A 17,905-nucleotide genomic window follows, 5' to 3' on the forward strand; every position below is an offset into this window, starting at 1 on the left:
AAATATATATCTATATATCTAGAAAATCTACCTAACATGACTACAAACTTGACTATTATTAATGATTATCCATTAACAACCTATATACATTACATTTTTAAATGAACTACACAATCACAATACCTTAATAAAGATCAGAAATACATATACATATAACAAAACTGACCTTAAATCTCTATCAATAAAGCAAAATCTATACTAATGCAAATTATTCATATCTCTATCATTGTATAAAATGCCCCCTCCTATCAAATGGGGTGACTTAAAAAAAAAAACAATGAATAGCAAATGTTGGTAAGGAAGAATAGTAACTCTTGCTGGTGTCATACAACATGGCTGTAAACCCAGCACTGGGAAGGCAGAGTTAGGAAAATGAATGCAAGTTAAATGCCTATCTACAGCATGTTTAAGGTCTATATCTGTCTTTAAAGAAAAAGGAAAGAAAGACAGCTCATTATACATTGGAATATAGACTAATACAACCATACAGAAAATACTGTTCAAGTTACTAAAGAAATATAAAACACCTGCTGAGCACACACTCCTGCCAAAAAGATAAGCATCATGTCTGTACCCCAGTGTTTTCTGTAGCATTTTGCACCACAGTCAAAATAGACAAACAACCTCAGTGTCTATACAGAGGCACGTTTTCTGGCCCTGGGAAAGAGTGAGGTCAACTTTTTACCACAGATTGAGCTCAGAGAGCACTGAGCTAAGTTAAACAAGCCTACACAGGCTTCCTACACAGGAAGAAAGCATTCTACAATCCTACGAAGAAAGCACAAAAGATATGGAGCTAACAAGATGGTAATCAGGGGCAGGGGTAGGCTGAAGGACACAAACTACAGATTTCTGTAGAATGAAGACATCTAGAGTTCATGTACCGTCTAAGAATTATAAAAATAAAATTGTAGTATACTTAGCATTTATGGTAAATGATACTATAGCCGTTGCCACAAAAGTAATACATAATATATTTTTACATATATATTTTGCATATAGATGTATATATATGAAAATTGATAATCTGTTAAGTTACTTGACTTTGGTAAACTTTATTATCTCTTCTATAACATGTATTATATTTCAAAAATACACAAAACTTACGTTTTAAACATCATTACTAATGATGTAACATCAAGTATAAATAAAAGTGATTGTAGAATAACAAAACTAAATGCACTGTAGTGGTTTGGCCATGTCTGTCATACGCTGAGAGCACTTGTCACCAAGGGGTTGTGCCCCCTCTGCAGAGCAGAGTTGGGGTTGCTATGATGAGAGAAAGACGCTATGAAATGGCTATTACCAAAGTGCGATTTGTGATAGGCGGCAGTAACATTGAAACTGGCCAGATGGAGGATTAATTCTATAAAATCAATTTAAAGGGTAAGTTGAGTGGTTTGGAAGATGACAAACATGATGGGTCAGTTTGCAAGAAAACTGAGAAGCAAATATTTGATAACACGGTAAGATAATTTATTTTCCTGGTCCCCAAAGGCCGAGGACGAGTTTGTGTACTGGCCAAGTCGAGAAGAATCCATGAACTGTGAGGCCTTCACTGTCACCCTTATCAGCAAAGATAGGCTGTGCCTCTCTAACGAAGAACAGATTATCATCCATGACTTTATCCTTGAAGCTACGCAGGTAACTTAACCCACATTTCCTCGGCAATTGCCCAGCGTGGGCCCCATATCCTCTTTTAATTAATAATATACTAAAGTGATTTTGCTACCTTTGAGAGAGGCTCGGCTGTTTAAGTAAGACTAACTTTAAATATGTGCATTTCTGTTTTTCCTTCCTTCAAATAGTTGCCTTTTCCAATTGGGTAGATGAAATGCAGCAGACTCTGGTTCAGCGTGCACACTAGGAGGTTTTCGGGCTTAATGATAAAGACAGTGTATAAGATAATGTTCAGCTGGGCGATGGTGGCACACACCTTTAATCCCAGCACTGGGGAGGCAGAGGCAGACGGATCTCTGTGAGTTCGAGACCAGCCTGGTCTACAAGAGCTAGTTCCAGGACAGGCTCCAAAGCCACAGAGAAACCCTGTCTCGAAAAACCAAAATAATAATAATAATAATAATAATATTCAATACAGCAGAGAAATGCTGCTTGCTTTGACATCGGGACTGTAGCCTTGCAATGTGTAAAGAAGACACCATGACACCTTAATAAACACTGTTTTCACATATAATAGCTCTCTTCCTAGAAGGATAAGAGACATTCCGTGTGTGTCAGCAGTTTAAATGATACCTAAGCCCTCTCTTCTTTCTTTTCTGTTACAAGTCAAAGTTAGGATAGTGGGCAGAATGTCTCTTACAGGGTTTTTGTTTTGTTCTGTTTGCCTACTCTTGACTGGCGTGCTGTGTTTTGATGACCGGTGGGTCTCGTGCAGTTTAGGCAACTGAACACTGTTTAGCATTTCCTGTGATAGATGCTTTCTAGGGAGCAGGCTCCAGCCATTTGGTTACAGACATGGGAACTACCAGAGGAGAGGAGCTATGATTCTCTTTTGTTGCTTGCAGGATGACTATGTACTAGAAGTTCGGCACTTTCAGTGCCCCAAGTGGCCTAACCCGGATGCCCCCATAAGCAGTACCTTTGAGCTGATCAACGTCATTAAGGAAGAGGCCTTAACCCGGGATGGCCCCACTATTGTCCATGACGAGTATGTATCTGATTATGTGTATTAGACCCTGGTGCTGTTCTTATGGGAGTCATACAGAGGTTGAAAGGGAACACCTCCCTCTCTCTTTGATACGCCATGTTATTCATGTAGGGTACACACACACACACACATATACGTATGTATGTACACGTATATGTGCATATGCAACAGCTTTGCGGTTGTGTTTTCATTGGTCAAATTTCGCATGGCTCCGAGTGTCCCTAGAGTGTGCATTCTAGAAGGGGGAAGTTACTGCACTTCTGTTCTTCATCAGAATGTCAGCAGGTTCTTACTCAAGGACAGGCACACCCTAACAGTTACACGTGGCATTCTCGCCTTGCTGTATTCCCCCTGCTCAAGTCTGTTCCATTTCCATCCTGGTCTGTCCTACCCAGGTTGCCTACAGCACATAAAATCTTTGGAGATGGTTGTAGAGCAGACACTTGACTCAAACAACAACTGGTTTCTTGTGTAACTAAGCTAGTTTCATTTAATAAGTCTCAAAAGTGTGGTCTGAGAACCCTTTGGGTTGTATCTCCATGGTCTTTCCAGGAGATCACAAAAGTTAAGTTATATATATATATGTTACAATATACATATAAAACAAAGAGACCATCTGCCTTGTTCACTGCCTGCCATGAATATATAGAGATTTCCAGAGCTACTTGACATGTAATCAAACTGTCACTCAAGATTAGTAGCAGGCATGGGCTTCTGCTGTAACGTTTTCTAGTTTTAATTCCTAATGGCTTACATTGCTTAAATAAGTGAGAGTTTAGCTGTTATTATAATTCGGTCTTGAGATCAAGGACTGAAGACTGGTAAGAAATTCTGTAACAAAATACATTGACTGGTCTCTACTCCTCCTGATGCAAACACACCCATAACTGCTTAGAATGACCAAGAACAGGATTGCAGAGATGGCTCAGAGGTTGGGAGCACTGATTATTCTTCCAGAAGACCTGGGTTCAGTTCCCAGCACCCATGTGGTGGCTCACAACTGTCTATAACTCCAGTTCCTAACATGCGTATGCAGGCAAAACACCAATGCACATAAAAATGAATAAATATTTTTTTTAAATTACCAAGAACATAATTTATGGCATTTACTCTGTGTTCAGGGAAAACAGACGTAGGGAGGAAGGGGCTTTCAGCCTAGAGAAATGTATAGTCCGTGTCAGCTAGCATCAGCCACACTATTGATGGGAACTAGTGTAAGATGGAAAATGCAGAAAAAAATGCTGAAAAGACACAAAGAATCTCCAGGGCTACAGTCAAGCTCTGACGTCACTCAGAACAGTGGTATTTGGTTTCCTCCCTCCCCCAGGTCGCTGGCCTATCCAGTCTCAGGTTCTTACCAACCCAAGCAGTGTTGGTACAGGCTCCATCTCATGGATGGACCTTAAGTCAAATCAGATCATGGTTGGTTATGCCCACAAGCTTTATGCCACTTTGGTACCAGCACATTGTGCAGATGGTCAGCCACACTTCTGGGAAGTGTGACATTAAGGGCTTTCTTCATGGGGGAACATTACAGGTGTCCTTGCACAAACTAGGCCCATGTACCCTAGGCCAGGAGTTAGAACCACCATTATGTGTGGTACCTGTCCTTGATGGAAATACTAAACAGCATCTGTATTAAGAATGGCCAGGGGTCATCCAGCAACAGTGGCACACACCTTTAATCCCAGCTCTTGGGAAGCAAAAGCAGGTGGATCTCTGTGAGTTCAAGGCCAGCCGGGTCTACAAAGTGAGTTCCAGGACAGCTAGGACTGTTACACAGAGAAACCCTGTCACAACCCCTCCCCGACAATAGCCAATGGTAGGAAGGGGCAGCCAGCCCACAGAAGAGCCAGCATATACTCCACGAGCAGACCGCAGTCATCTTGCTGTTCTGTCTGACTAGCATGAGCTAATCTTTAAGATTAAATGAAGAGAGGACTCCTAAGTTTAATTATTTAACTAGAACCAATTAAATAAATGTTAAATTGTTTCCTTCATAAAATCAAATCAAGTACAATTTTTTTTTTTTTTTTTAGAAAATACTATTTGGAAATAAGTCCAACTTAGTGCAGTGTAGAATCCAATAGGAGATGGCACAATGAGAAACAACCAAAACAAACAAGCAAAAAGAGTAAGCAAAAATGGAGCAATCATAATGGATATTGAAATAATATATTTAGAGAGCTAATGGAAGAGCTTATGAAATAATTACAAACACATGCTATGAGCCAGTTAACAAAATTAACTCCTAAAAGTGAAAAATGCTGCCATTAAAAGTGAAAGAGAGATGCTGGAGGCAGAATGAGTAAGGCTGACATAGATCGAGCAGAAGTCGACGCACAGGGAGATAAAACCCTAAGAAGAGCAACAGCCAAAGTGTTGGAGACAGTGAAGAGTCGAGTTCCAAATCTGAACCAGTTAAGAGCCATTTGAACAGTAGCATTTGGAGAGACCCTGCATAGCACAGCGTTACCTAGTATTGACGCAGGCGTGTGTGCACTCAAGGGGCACTGCGTGAGTGACAGTCTGTGGAAACACAAATGTGGAAGCCACTTGTGTGGAAACTAGATACAGAGCCACACGCATTCGCCACAAAACATTAATCTTCAAAATCCGCAGTTAAATAAGATTTTAAATCCTATTAAGGGAAATTAAAATTTTTTACATGTGGAAATTATTTATAAATAATGTATGTCTTAAGCAAGATTGAAACTGAAAAAAAAATAATAACAAATGATCAAAGATTAACTTTCTAAAAGAATCAAACTGTACTTCCCCTAAAAATGTCATAGCCCAATCTGCATTTATTGAAGTTCAGAAACAAACTTGGCTTTTAGCTTTAAAATCTAGGGGGAAAATAAAACCGATAAAAACCGCTGAAATATAGGTAAGTCACAGATGAAAACAGAAAGGATGGAAAGGAAAAAAAGAAAGAGTTAACAGTAAACAGACCTGGCCTAAGGGAAAATACAATGGTGATATCCAGGGAGGTGACATATACAGCCCCAGTTCTGAGGAGACAGAGGCAGGAGCATCAGTAGTTCATGACTAGCCTGGACTCCCCCATGACAAGTTATCTCGACAGGGAGAGAGGGAAACTGGGAGTGAACACTAACAACGAAGGAAACAATTTAGAGAAGGTATAAAAGGGAAGGAACAAGATCTCCCATTTTTACAGCTTCAGCACATCTGAGAATGATCTGTTTAAGCTTGTTCTTTTAGGTTCTTACCACCCATAAATTATTTACACAAGCTAAGTATAAATTAAACATCTGTAATTTACATGTGTAAATGAAGAAATAAGTGGTAGGAGGCTTATGTGGGATTCCTCTCTATGCTGTAAATGTTTTATTACCATTGGTTAATAAAGAAGCTGCTTTAGCCAATAGCTTAGCAGAGCGAAGCCAAGGTGAGAAATATGAACAGAGATAGAGAAAGAGAGCAGTTGGAGTCAAGGAGATGCCAGGCAGCTGCCGAGAACCCTTACCAGTAAACCACAACCTCATGGTGATACGCAGATTAATAGAAAGGGGATGATTCAAGATGTAAGAGCTAGCTCGAAATAAGCCTGGGTCATTGACCGAACAGTGTTGTAATTAATACAGTTTCTGTGTGATTATTCGGGTCTGAACTGTCAGGAAATGAAAGAGCAGTCACCGCCTAGAGAACACTGTCCACAAGCTGGTGGTTTGTGTAGCTGAATGATATAGCTCCAGCCAGGACCTGGTGAGAGTGCACTTCTGTGTATCTTGAGCACACTCTGATTAAAAAGCTAGAAATAAATACGTTTAAAAGAAAATAAAGTGAGGATTTGAGACTGTTTATGTTCAACAGTATGTTAATAAACTTTAAGTGCAGGCAATAGACGTTGCTTGCATGGTCTGTGCCCATCTCTGTTCGAAGCCACTTACATTTGTCAGCTGAAATTTAGCCATAGTCTCACCATAAGACTCGCTGGCCTGAATATGCCTCTTCAACATCAAGTGACGACGACAGCATTGTAACCTCATTGGGAAGATCAACTCCATGTATGTAGTGGTCTAGAAAGAACATAGACCACGCAGCAGTGATTACCAAGATGTGAGCAGGAGGGAGTGTGCCCTCCAAGAGCCTGGGCTCCCCAAACTCTCACTGAGGCTACATCGAAACCGTACAACGAGAAGAGCACAAACTCAATTAAAAGAAGGATGTTAGCACCAGAATTGCCATGTACATGCTAGTCTTACATATTTTTTAAAAACATGAGTAAATACCATCCAACAAAATCTAGTCTAAGAAGAGTTACATAGTATGAGAAAATAAGTATCCTAGCAGTATAACACTAATTAAGTAGTACCAAAATGTATTGGTGAATTCAAGATATTTTCAAAGGGGTTTTTAAAAAAATGAACAGATAGATAAAAAGAAGTGGAAAAGCATCTATAATAAATAATGAAATAAAATGACAATCATTCCTACCCCCACTAGTACCTTCAGCAAACAACAACAACAAAAAAAAATAAGCCATCGTTCTTAACCAGATATCACTTACAAGAAACCCATCATACATGGTTTTCTTTTTTATTCCAAACTTGTGTGGCTTGACCATAAAAGACCATAAAGAGCATGTCTGCTTCCAGTGCTGGCACCCTGAACATTCCAGAGTCTAACCAAGGCAGTAAACACCAGAGATAGGAATAAACACTGAGCGACGAAGCCCCCCCACCCGAGAGCCGGCAGATGACTAGGGTTTCAGGAGTTCTGCTGTGGGCCTGTACAAGCACACTTTGTCAACACGATTAATGTCTGTCTGCATCAGCTGAAGACGGACAGCTACTCCCGCAAGAAGAGGCCATTCTGAGGAGAAGCAGAGCCTCTGTGAACCCAGGAATGAACGTAAAACACGGTGTGCAAGGATATAGAAAAAACTCTGAAGCCCACGTGACCTAAACTGATGGAGAAAGGGCAAGCTGTTCGTGAAGAGAAAAACTAAAAGACCAGAAAAGCATGGCTTTCCTTGAACTCATCCATATATTCATGCAATGTAGCAAAAATCCTAACTACATTATTTATTCCTTGATAGTCTGGTTACAAAATAACCATAAAACTGGGCAGAATGGAACATAAAATTTACAGGTATTTTGAATATGAAATGAAATTTTCCAGTATATGGGTTTGGAGACATAGCAAGCAGTAGGCATTTGTAACCTAGACTTGAAACATGAAAAATAAAATTAGAAGGTATAAATAAATCTTCACAGACAGAATTCTCAAACAGAATCCCCCTGCCCCAAAATAAAAGATGCCCTAGATTTATATCAAACTGGACTGTATTTTAGGGAGACAAAAATGATCATAACAAAGTTTATAAAAAACTAAAGAAGGGGAAAGACTTGAAACATGTAGTAGAAATACTATAAAATCATTTGAAAGAAATAAACCTAACAGATGTATCCAAAGTTTATTAATGAGGGAAGCTCAGAAGAGTAAATGGGGATGGTCAAAAAAAAAGCCTATTAAGAACTTAATAGGTGTTCTTAATCACCTGTCAATTTCCCAAAGTCTTTTAAGGTTTAAAATGAGAAGCAATTAGTATGCCACTTGGGAAGACTGTGGACAGGTGATGTTCACTTTGAGGGAGGGCCTGAGGCAGGATCTTTGAAATGTAATGTGAAATTAGTTTTAGAAGCAGTGGTGCAGGTCTTTAATCCCAGCACTCAGAGAAGCAGAGGCAGGCAGGTCTCTGGGAGTTCAAGGCCAACCTGGGCTACAAGAGCTAGTTCTGGGACAGGCTCCGAAGCTACAGAGAAACCCTGTCTCAAAAAACAAAACAAAGTTCTGATTCCGATTGAGCCGCATATATTCATACATAGTGATAGCCATGAGCTCATAGAAATTCTCTTGTGCAAACATCGCAGTGTGAGTGTAGCCCCCTGCTTTCCCTGTATATGACTGACATCAAAGTCATCAGTGTAAACACGCATTGCCACAAACATCGTGCTCAGCTAGAATGCTTCTATGGTGTGATGTCACTGGCAATAGGAAGTCTCAACTGCACTGCAATCTTTCAGGCTCATCATAAATGTAGTCTATGGTTAGCCAAAACATCATTATGGGGTGAATGATTTTTTTTAAGTCCAGTTTATCTGATTAAGGGATGGAGATATGGCTCAGCTATTAAGGCTAGGGTCACAACCAAATGGACACTCGATATGCTTACAATCATTGACAACCTTATAGCACTTTCTGTGTATCTAATAGGAAGCAGTCACACTTCTCATATTGGTTTTTTTTTTTTCATTTATTGTAATACCACTTACGCAACACTAAATCAACAATGTTTCCAGGTCTGCTTTTGAACCTCTTGTTCCCTATTAGATGTCAAGCTGAGTTTCTATCAGAGCAATTGGCAAAAATGTCACCTCTATGTAAACTTCTACATCCCTCCCCCTGTCTAATTCAGTTTTGCCTTCTGAAATAGGCACCAACCAAGCCTACTTAATTCCTAAGAAAGTACGTGCTGGTCCTTAGCATCTGCTGCATGCAGTCTGCTCATACATCTGAGATTGCATCCTCCTTTTCTCCTTCCCAGGTATGGAGCAGTTTCTGCAGGAATGCTATGTGCCCTTACCACCTTGTCCCAGCAGCTGGAGAACGAAAATGCTGTGGATGTCTTCCAGGTGGCAAAAATGATCAACCTTATGAGACCTGGAGTATTCACAGACATCGTAAGTAGTTTGTGTCTATGTCAAACCTATCACATGATCCTCAGATCTGTACCATAGGCCAGGGGTTCTCAACTACGGGTGTCGACCGGGAGAAATCTGGCAATATCTAGAGACTTCCTGCTTTTCACAACTGGATGGAAGTCTGTAGCAATTAGTGTATAAAGGCCAAGGCTGCTGCTAAACACTGTGCCACACACAAGACAACTCTTGCCAACACAGAAGTATCTAGCCCAAAATATCAGTAATGTAGTTTTACAAAAGCCACCACTAATAACAAAAAAAAACTTTGCTTAAGAGTAGAATGTTGTACTGTTATAAAATAGGGATATTCCATTATCTTATGAGCCACAAACTGAAACAGGTTCTAGACCAGAAGGATATGAAGAAGGTATAGAACTCACTGAGTCATGTGGCTGCCATTAAAGTTTCTTAATAAGATTTCTGCTGTTCTTGTCTCTCTGAGAGTGCTTTTTAGGAGTATATTTCTGGTGTGGGAAATCCTTCTGTATAGGTGTTGCTTTTATTGGTTAATGAATAAAGAAACTGCTTTGTTTGGCCTGTGATAGTGTAGTATAGAGCTAAGCTGGGGGGCGGGGACTAAACTGAATGCTGGGAGAAAGAAGGCAGAGTCAAGAAGACACCATTGGAGCTACCAGAGGAGAAAGATGCAGGCCACCAGCTGGAACCTTGCCCTAGGCCACGAGCCTCAAGGTAAAATAAAAAATAATGGAAATGGGTTACTACTAGATGTAAGAGCTAGCTAGCAATATGTTTAAGTGGTTGGCCAAGCAGTGATTTAAATAATATAGTTTCTGAGTGATTATTTCGGGTCTGGGCAGCTGGGAATGAACAAGCAGCCTTCCTAGTACATATTTCTGATCAGTGTTTGCGTCTTAGATAAAATGTCTGACCCGTGGTTCTTTTCCTGTCTTCCAGGAACAATACCAGTTTGTCTACAAAGCAATGCTCAGCTTAGTCAGCACTAAAGAAAATGGAAACGGTCCCATGACAGGGGACAAAAATGGTGCTGTGCTGACCGGAGAAGAATCAGACCCTGCCGAGAGCATGGAGTCTCTGGTGTGACTGGACCCCCGGGAAGGGCACTTCATTTGTAAACTTCTGAGACTTGTAAAGACAGAACTTTTTTGAGGCCTTTTTTGCCAGACTCTAGGTTATACAATAACCCGGTTACTTTTTTACACTGATAAAAGTTTTGATATTTATTTTTTGCCATTTTATGTCTTAATGGTATCCTAGTGAGCATATGCACCTGTTCATTTCACACAGTGAACCGCAACTTCACCCAGTTTGCACTATCTGATCAGTGTTACTGCCTATAACCTAATACTACAGCAAACCCTGATGTGACATTCCATGGCGACATACATGCTCCTCTTTAGTTCCGTGCAGTGAAGGTCTTGGTTATGACAAGGAACCTCAGTTTTGTTATTATTCTAAAGCGACTGCATTTTTTTCTAGCAGGCAACACTGTCTTTTTCTCGGCCCCCCTCTTTTTTAGGCACCGTTCAGTACTATACGCCTTCTGTTTTCATGGAGTGGATGGGCGTCGTTTCCTATTGCAGGACCGCAGGTTGAGGGGAGCCCCTAAGAAGTCTGTTCATGTCAGTTCCATGTGTAATGGTTGAGGGATCCACTAAGAAGTGAAGAGGGCTGAAGAGTTGCTTCATGTGAACATCTCCTCTTAGTTACCAAGTTATATTCACAGTTGAAATGTGTCAAAATAAAGAATCATTCTGTATTACAGATTTCACAGTAGCTATGTGGACAGTGTGTGTTATTTCCATCCTGACTCTCTGAAGTAGCTGCACCCTAAAATCGGGGCTGTCTCTTACAACGGAAAGGTGGCACTGTTTCGTACAGTTTTCTTAGGATTTTAGTTAATCTCCTCTAAGACTTTTTGGTATAGTACCATACCTCACAGTAGCTCCAACAACTGAAAAAAAAATAGGTATTTAAATTTATATGTAGTATTCAAAAAAAATCCCTAATAACTACTCCTATAGCAATCTAATAAAAAACTACCTATAGACAGCATTCTTTTCTTTATTGTTTTGCCAAATGTTTCATAATAAATCTCTACATTACATACATACTCTACTTAAGATTGAATTGGAAATATATTTGGGAAATTCCTACAGCTGAAGCAGTCTTATTTGGAGGAAGAAATTTGAGTTTTAAAGAGAAGATCCAGTTTTGAATGAAGGGTGACATCTCCACTGTAGAGTAGGTTTCATGAGAAGGTTTGTGGATATTCATGAGCAGATGTACACCAGTAAAAGTGGGGAGAGTCGTCAGTAAGTCCTAGGTCCAGCTGGAATGGCTTTCAGCCCATAGTACATTATGGGAAAACTGGAAGCATTATTAGGAGATTTCATTTGAGTTTGTTTTCAACCAAACAAGTCCCACTAAACTTTTCACCAAGATCCGTGTCTTCCTTTTCCCGTCTCCTTTTGAAGGTCAGCTTCTGTCAGACTCAAAATCATCCCCCAAGCTTGGGCCCACGAAGGGAACAGGGTTTGGTGGCCTTACTATGCCAGTAAGCTTTACCTTGAGACCCTGCGCCTGCTGTCACTATTGGGGCAGCATTGCAATGGGAAGGAGGCGTTGTTCTTTGTGAGCTGCTTGTCTGAAACTAATCAAGGATGTACTATAGAACCAGAGCTGCTAAGGAGGGGGTCACAGCCCAAGTCCAAGGATTTCTATGCACGGGCCAGACCCAAAGAGTTCCATGAAGATACTTTGTGCAGGATAAACTAGGCTTTTGAACACACGGAGAACTGAGAGCCTGGCTTTCACGAATGGCTAAACATGGTCTGTAAGGTGTCTGTGCCAGATAGCACACTAAGCACATTTACCAACGCACATGCGCATGCGTGTGTGCACACACACACATACACACTTGACCCCACCAGAGGTGTCACTCTGCACAATTCAAAGAAGGACTGACTGTCGCTCCAACTCTAGCGCTGAGCTAGAAAGGAAAAGATTCAGACTGTGGAGTTTTCTAGCCAATTAAACAGATTCTTTTTGTTGTACGCAGATCTGATATTAGCCGATGCTCTTCAGTTAGATGCTTCGGAATTAACATTCAAGTTGGAGTTCATGGTCTCACAATGTTCCCTTAATAAAAGCAGCCTTGATTAGAAGACAAATAGCAAGTATTACTTTCTGTGCTATTCACACAAGAGATTGGATTTGTGGAATTGCATACTCCCCACAACTCTGGGACTGTCTCTTACGTGAGTGCGAGAATAAGGAGAAAAGAGGGGGATGAAACAACCACGACAGAAATAAAATCAAGACGGGGTAGAAGCTCTCTGTGCATATCTACAGCAGGCTTGAATCAAAGCGTGTAGATTCCAGCCTATTGCTATGTGCCCATTTTGCCAAAGTGGTCCACACCCCCTTCACTAAGGATAGTCCCCATCAGCCGTCCTCAGTCCTTTTGTATCTTCACTAGTCTTTGTTATTGGCAAAAGACATTTTGCATCTTTCCAGAGGCAGAGAGTTCCAAAGATGTTTTCTTTGAGACATAAGCACATTGCTTAAGTACATAATAAGGTTATAACCACTTGCAGTCAAAGGGAAGGGATATGGCTAGTGTGTAAGTCTCTAAGATGCTGTTTGCATGTAAGATTTACCTCTAGGGAAATGAAAGACACACACCAAACAAAGCTGAATTGTTAAAGTTAGGTCAGGTGGACGCGCTGGACATCAGAGATGTATTAGAGACATCAGAAAAGTTTCTTGTACCTCAAACCATGAGACCATCTTTAATGATTCTTTTTTTTTTTATCATAAGTTACCTTCTGAGCTTCAAGAATAGTACAGTTAGTTCAGTGATTCTCCTAATCTTTGTGCAAGTTTTGAGAGCCCGTTGTGAATAGAAGAGTCCGGTAGAGTGTTCAAGATGGAAGAGGGCTTATGGTGTTCGAGGGACAATGAAATCCGTAAGTAACCTGAGTTGTTTTATAAAGGCACAGCACAGCTGCCTTGTCGTGACTTTTTCTTAATTGCATATATGCTATATTTAAAATTAAAATATAGATACCAACTTACCAAAGATACACATAACTAATTCTAAGCAAAAAAATAAATAAAAATAAAAAAACCCAAATGCATCGTAATTTAAGAAAAAGTAAGCATAATGTAGTTGTCTTAAGGCTTTTACAGTTCCACTGGAAAATTTTTAACCCCTGTGTTCTAAAATTTCTGTTCCAATGGTGCCAGTAAATTTTTATACGAAGGGAAAATGCCTGCTTTTTTTCTCTACAGCAGCTGTACTTTCACAGAACCCTTTGCATTTTCCCTTAGTTACCACTCACACACAATATTGGCTTTATTTATCTCTAGAAAGAAGGCATGATAAAAAGTATATATATATAAGAAATTATAATGACATTTGGCCTCTACTTTTGTCTTAGCTGTTAAAATGTTTTTAGTATTTTTGTTAAATATTTGCAAAGGGAAGCATTTTCTACAGAGGATAATTAATTTCAAGAAAAATATCTTGAGTTTTAAGAAATAAACATCTCCAGAAAAGGAGACAGTCAATTTTATAAAATGTCGTAACTCTCCAACATTTGGGGTAGTGACTCCTCTTTTGTTAGGACATTTGAAACAAACTAGCAAGCAGCCATTGTTTCTAAAGATCCCATCTTCATGTCGAAGCCTGTTTCTTTCACTTCCTTTCCAAATAGCTAAAATCATTAAAACTGTAAATATTTTGTTGCTTGAGTAAGCATCTCCTGGGAACTTTGTATCTCTGGTATATAATCATAGAATTTTATATTTTCATATAAAGCTAATTCTTTTCTAGTTTCAACTGTGTCATAGTTTTCTGTTTTGTTATGTTTTGTTTCCGTGGTGAATATGTGACCTTCTGTGTACTGAAGTAGCGAGAGCCATCTTTGCATTCCAAGAGAATCCAACGTGTGTTCCTCCTTTGAGGCCGTGGTTGTGAAAGTCGGGCTTGCTTTTTAATCCCATCAACCATTAGTGCAATAGCAGGTAGACATGACTAGTTCCCGAGTACATGTGTCGCACTGACTCATTTTGGAAAAAGTGATTTTTTTTTTAAATGATTTGTTCTGTGGGGGCAGGGGTTTTATAACCTGGAAATTTTCCCTTTTTCCTTCTGTTTTAAACTATATCAAATCATTCTATTATAGTGTTATTTAATATGTAAATTGTATTGCTATACATAAAATAAAGTATGGTTTTTGATGTACATCTTAGCATGGAGCATTTCTGTGAGATCCCGCTTGCCTTTTCAAATCACCTTAACACTCAGCAGCCCTCCATCACGGTAGGAAATGAAAGTCAGCGGTGGCCTTTACAAGCAAATTAGTCACTCACCCTCTTGCCCTGATTTACCAGTATTCTTCCTCCTTTTCTAAGGAAACAAGGCAAAGTCTCACTAGTGTCAAACATTCCCCCTCTACTTTGTGATGTCCACCAGTATCTCAACCACGCTGGGAGCAACTTCCTCTCTGAACATTTACTGTCTAGGAAAGAGGGTGGATCGGAGCAAGACACTTGGAGAGTCATGGAGTAGACGTAGGATCAGTACAATGTGGACAGCATATTGTCAGCAGTCAAGGCAAGAGCACTTTCTTGCCCAGGGGGTTACTCTGGTCACAAAGAAAGCAAACTTTGTTGTAGGCAGAGACTGCTTATTCATTTCCTGGCTGCTCAGACCTGGATAATCATGCAGAAACTATATTAATTTCAACACTGCTTGGCCAATGACTCAGGAGTATTTCTGACTAGCTCTTACATCTTAAATTAACCCATTTCTGTTAGTTTATGTTTTACCACAAGGCTTATGGTTTGTTACCTCTTGCATCTTAGGTGAATACATGACATCTGCCTCCTTTGGCAGCTGCACAGCATCTCTTACTCTGCCTACTCTCTCTTTCTATCTCTGTTCTGATTCCTGCCTGGCTTTACTCTGCTAAGCCATTGGTCCAAACAGCTTTTCATCAACCAGTAAAAGCAACACGTATGCAGAAGGGCATCTCACATCATGCCATGTGGAGTTTCTTCAACGTGTCTCATCATCATAAAAAAGAGCCATGTTTCATTAAAGCATCTTAAATGACATATTTTATACGTCTCTGAAGTGTTTGAAGATGACCTGTCTATCTAAACTACATCTCTGTGTGATCTTGAAAACATAGTTAATATGACTACAAGTTTGATTGTAATAGGTGACTAATTACTAACCTGAATTTCCTTATTATCCTAAATAGTTGACCATAATAACTTTCAAGGACTAGAAATTTGCATTACATTGTTAAGTAAGCTGTAGGTACAATACCTTGAACAAGATTAGAAATGTATGTACAGTATGTTCTAACAAAAATATTAAATTTATATCAATATACAGAAATCTATATCAATGTAAAATATTTAATACTGGTAGTTGCTTTTTTGTACAAAGGTAGATTCAATAATCTACCTTTTTATTCAATTTCTAGATCTATAACCCCTTTTTTCTTTTCAAAGCAAAAATCCTGAATCTAAACTCCTTTGTTCAGGTTTTTTTCCTGACCATTACCAATAAGAACTTGTACCCAATCACTCTAAATGATGACAAATATCCATCACCCATTGAACAACCAAAAACCACTCACCCCACCTCTTGGGAATGTGAATGTCATGTTCTTGAATTTACTTCCTGCTTTCTGGGGCAATGGTATCTTTTAGAGGATCCTGAATTGAAAAATATGTGCTAAATGTCAAGTTCTGGGAGAGGTATCTGTATCATTTGTTGTCCAGTCTCTGCATAATGGGAAAATACAAGACTTGTCTCAAGTCCTGGCTGAAGTAGTCTGTGAGGCTGGATTATCTCCACTAGTCAGTTACCTCAAAATTGTTCTGAGCAGTTTGTAGACCAAAGTCCATCTTTAGATGGTGTTTTTCAGCTCAATGGTGTTACCATAGTCCTGATGGAATCACTGTTGTGGGATCCCTATCACCTTTTTGGAGACTTCAGAGATCACATTAGGTCAGATTATACCTTTTCTTGGTAATTTTTCCTGGTAGTTCTTCATTCTTCTTTGGATGCTTATTTGTCCAAAGGTCTTTAAATTCCTCAAGTTGTTCCTTTTCATTTTACTGAAAAGACTAAATAAATAAATAAATATAAACAAACAACCCTGCCCCAACTCTAACTTTGGGAAAGTGGTTAATCTGATCTCTATCAATTTTGATTTATGGTTTCTCATGAAATTTTTGTTTTATCTTTTATCTATCTAGATATATCTATATATCCAGAGCAGTATGGTTTTTTTTTAACAATAGGCATTAGGCTTTTTAATTGCTCTGGGAAGGAGTTTCCTCCAAACTGACAAGAAATGACTAAGCTGAATTTGACCTGTAAGAAGCCCCTCAAGGCATTTCCCAAAGGCAAAAGATTATCTTGACTGCCCCTTGTTGATCTACATTTATTAATCCAATGCCTACCTTTGCCACACATTCTGCATAATCCAGAAGGGAGGGGGCATTCTGTTTGGATTATTCTTACAAAAAAAAAAAACATTGTTTCTAGGAATGTCCTGTTTACAATCCCTTTTTAGTTACCTTTGTTTACTGCAATTGAAACACTTGACATTTCAGTTTTTCTTCAAACCTCTGGAAATCACCTCTCCTAGCTGTAATGTAAGTTGGGAGCCTCACCCCAGCCCCTGGCATCCATCCCGGCCCCATGTCCTGGGAGTTGTGTTGGTCTGGACTCCAAATCCCAGCATGCCAGGTCCTGACCACACCCACAGGGTATTTAAGTAGGCCTCCAGAGAAGGACTGCTGGTCCAGAGTTTGCATGTGCTCCCCGGTTTTCTGTTGCCCCTGCCATGCTCTCGGCCACCCGAGACAACTGTACTTAATAAACCATGGGCATTTTAATCTGGTGTAATCTGTTTTAATTTGATTTTGTGAGCTGGCAGAGCAGCTCATCTTAGGATTTTTTTTTTCCTAACACTAGCCAAGAATCATCATGATTATGAGATTCAATATTGATTGTATCTCAGATCCATCCCTCCAAGAGTGCTGATCTTGCTTTTAATGGCCTAATTACCCTTTTGCATTGTACATTAGCACTTTCAAAAGCCAGAGTTTGAATTATTATTTGTCTAGCGTCTGAATGTAGTATCACATTTACTGCTGAAGTCAGTCTTTATAAGAAATCCATAAAAGTTTCTTTTTGGGCCTGTATTACTTTAGTAAATACAATCTTCTTTCCTACTATTTCAATTCTGTCCCAAGCATTCAAAGCTGCTGCGTGATATAAAACCAGGCTTTGGTCATCATATGGAGCTTGCCTTTCTACATTAGCATAATCTCCTACTCCAAGAAGTTGGTCTTGGGAGATTTACATGCCTCTAGCCCTATTTCATTGCACAATGGTCTTAGCCTCTACTTTCCTCCAGGTCCTCCAGTGTAATTGTGAACCAGGCTCCAAGACTGCTGTAACCGAGTCTCTATAGTCTTGAGGCATAGTTTT

At 39.6% G+C, this 17,905-nt stretch overlaps 1 protein-coding gene across 3 annotated transcripts in view; it reads left to right on the top strand.

The window, feature by feature from the left end:
* Window positions 1-14,629, top strand: part of Ptprg (protein tyrosine phosphatase receptor type G) — a 672,889-nt gene extending 658,260 nt beyond the window's left edge. For all 3 annotated transcript variants that reach the window (XM_050161098.1, XM_050161099.1, XM_050161100.1), the window contains 4 exons: window positions 1,498-1,644; window positions 2,526-2,668; window positions 9,243-9,378; window positions 10,315-14,629. In XM_050161098.1, coding sequence (XP_050017055.1) covers window positions 1,498-1,644; window positions 2,526-2,668; window positions 9,243-9,378; window positions 10,315-10,461 — 573 coding nt within the window. In that variant the 3' untranslated portion in view covers window positions 10,462-14,629. The remainder of the gene's footprint in view (window positions 1-1,497; window positions 1,645-2,525; window positions 2,669-9,242; window positions 9,379-10,314) is intronic.
* Window positions 14,630-17,905: the final 3,276 nt, after the last annotated feature.

The sequence above is a fragment of the Alexandromys fortis genome, unplaced genomic scaffold (genome assembly GCF_014885135.2).
Source record: "Alexandromys fortis isolate MF-2015 unplaced genomic scaffold, M_Fortis_MF-2015_v1.1 scaffold_123, whole genome shotgun sequence".
In the NCBI taxonomy this organism is placed as follows: domain Eukaryota; kingdom Metazoa; phylum Chordata; class Mammalia; order Rodentia; family Cricetidae; genus Alexandromys; species Alexandromys fortis.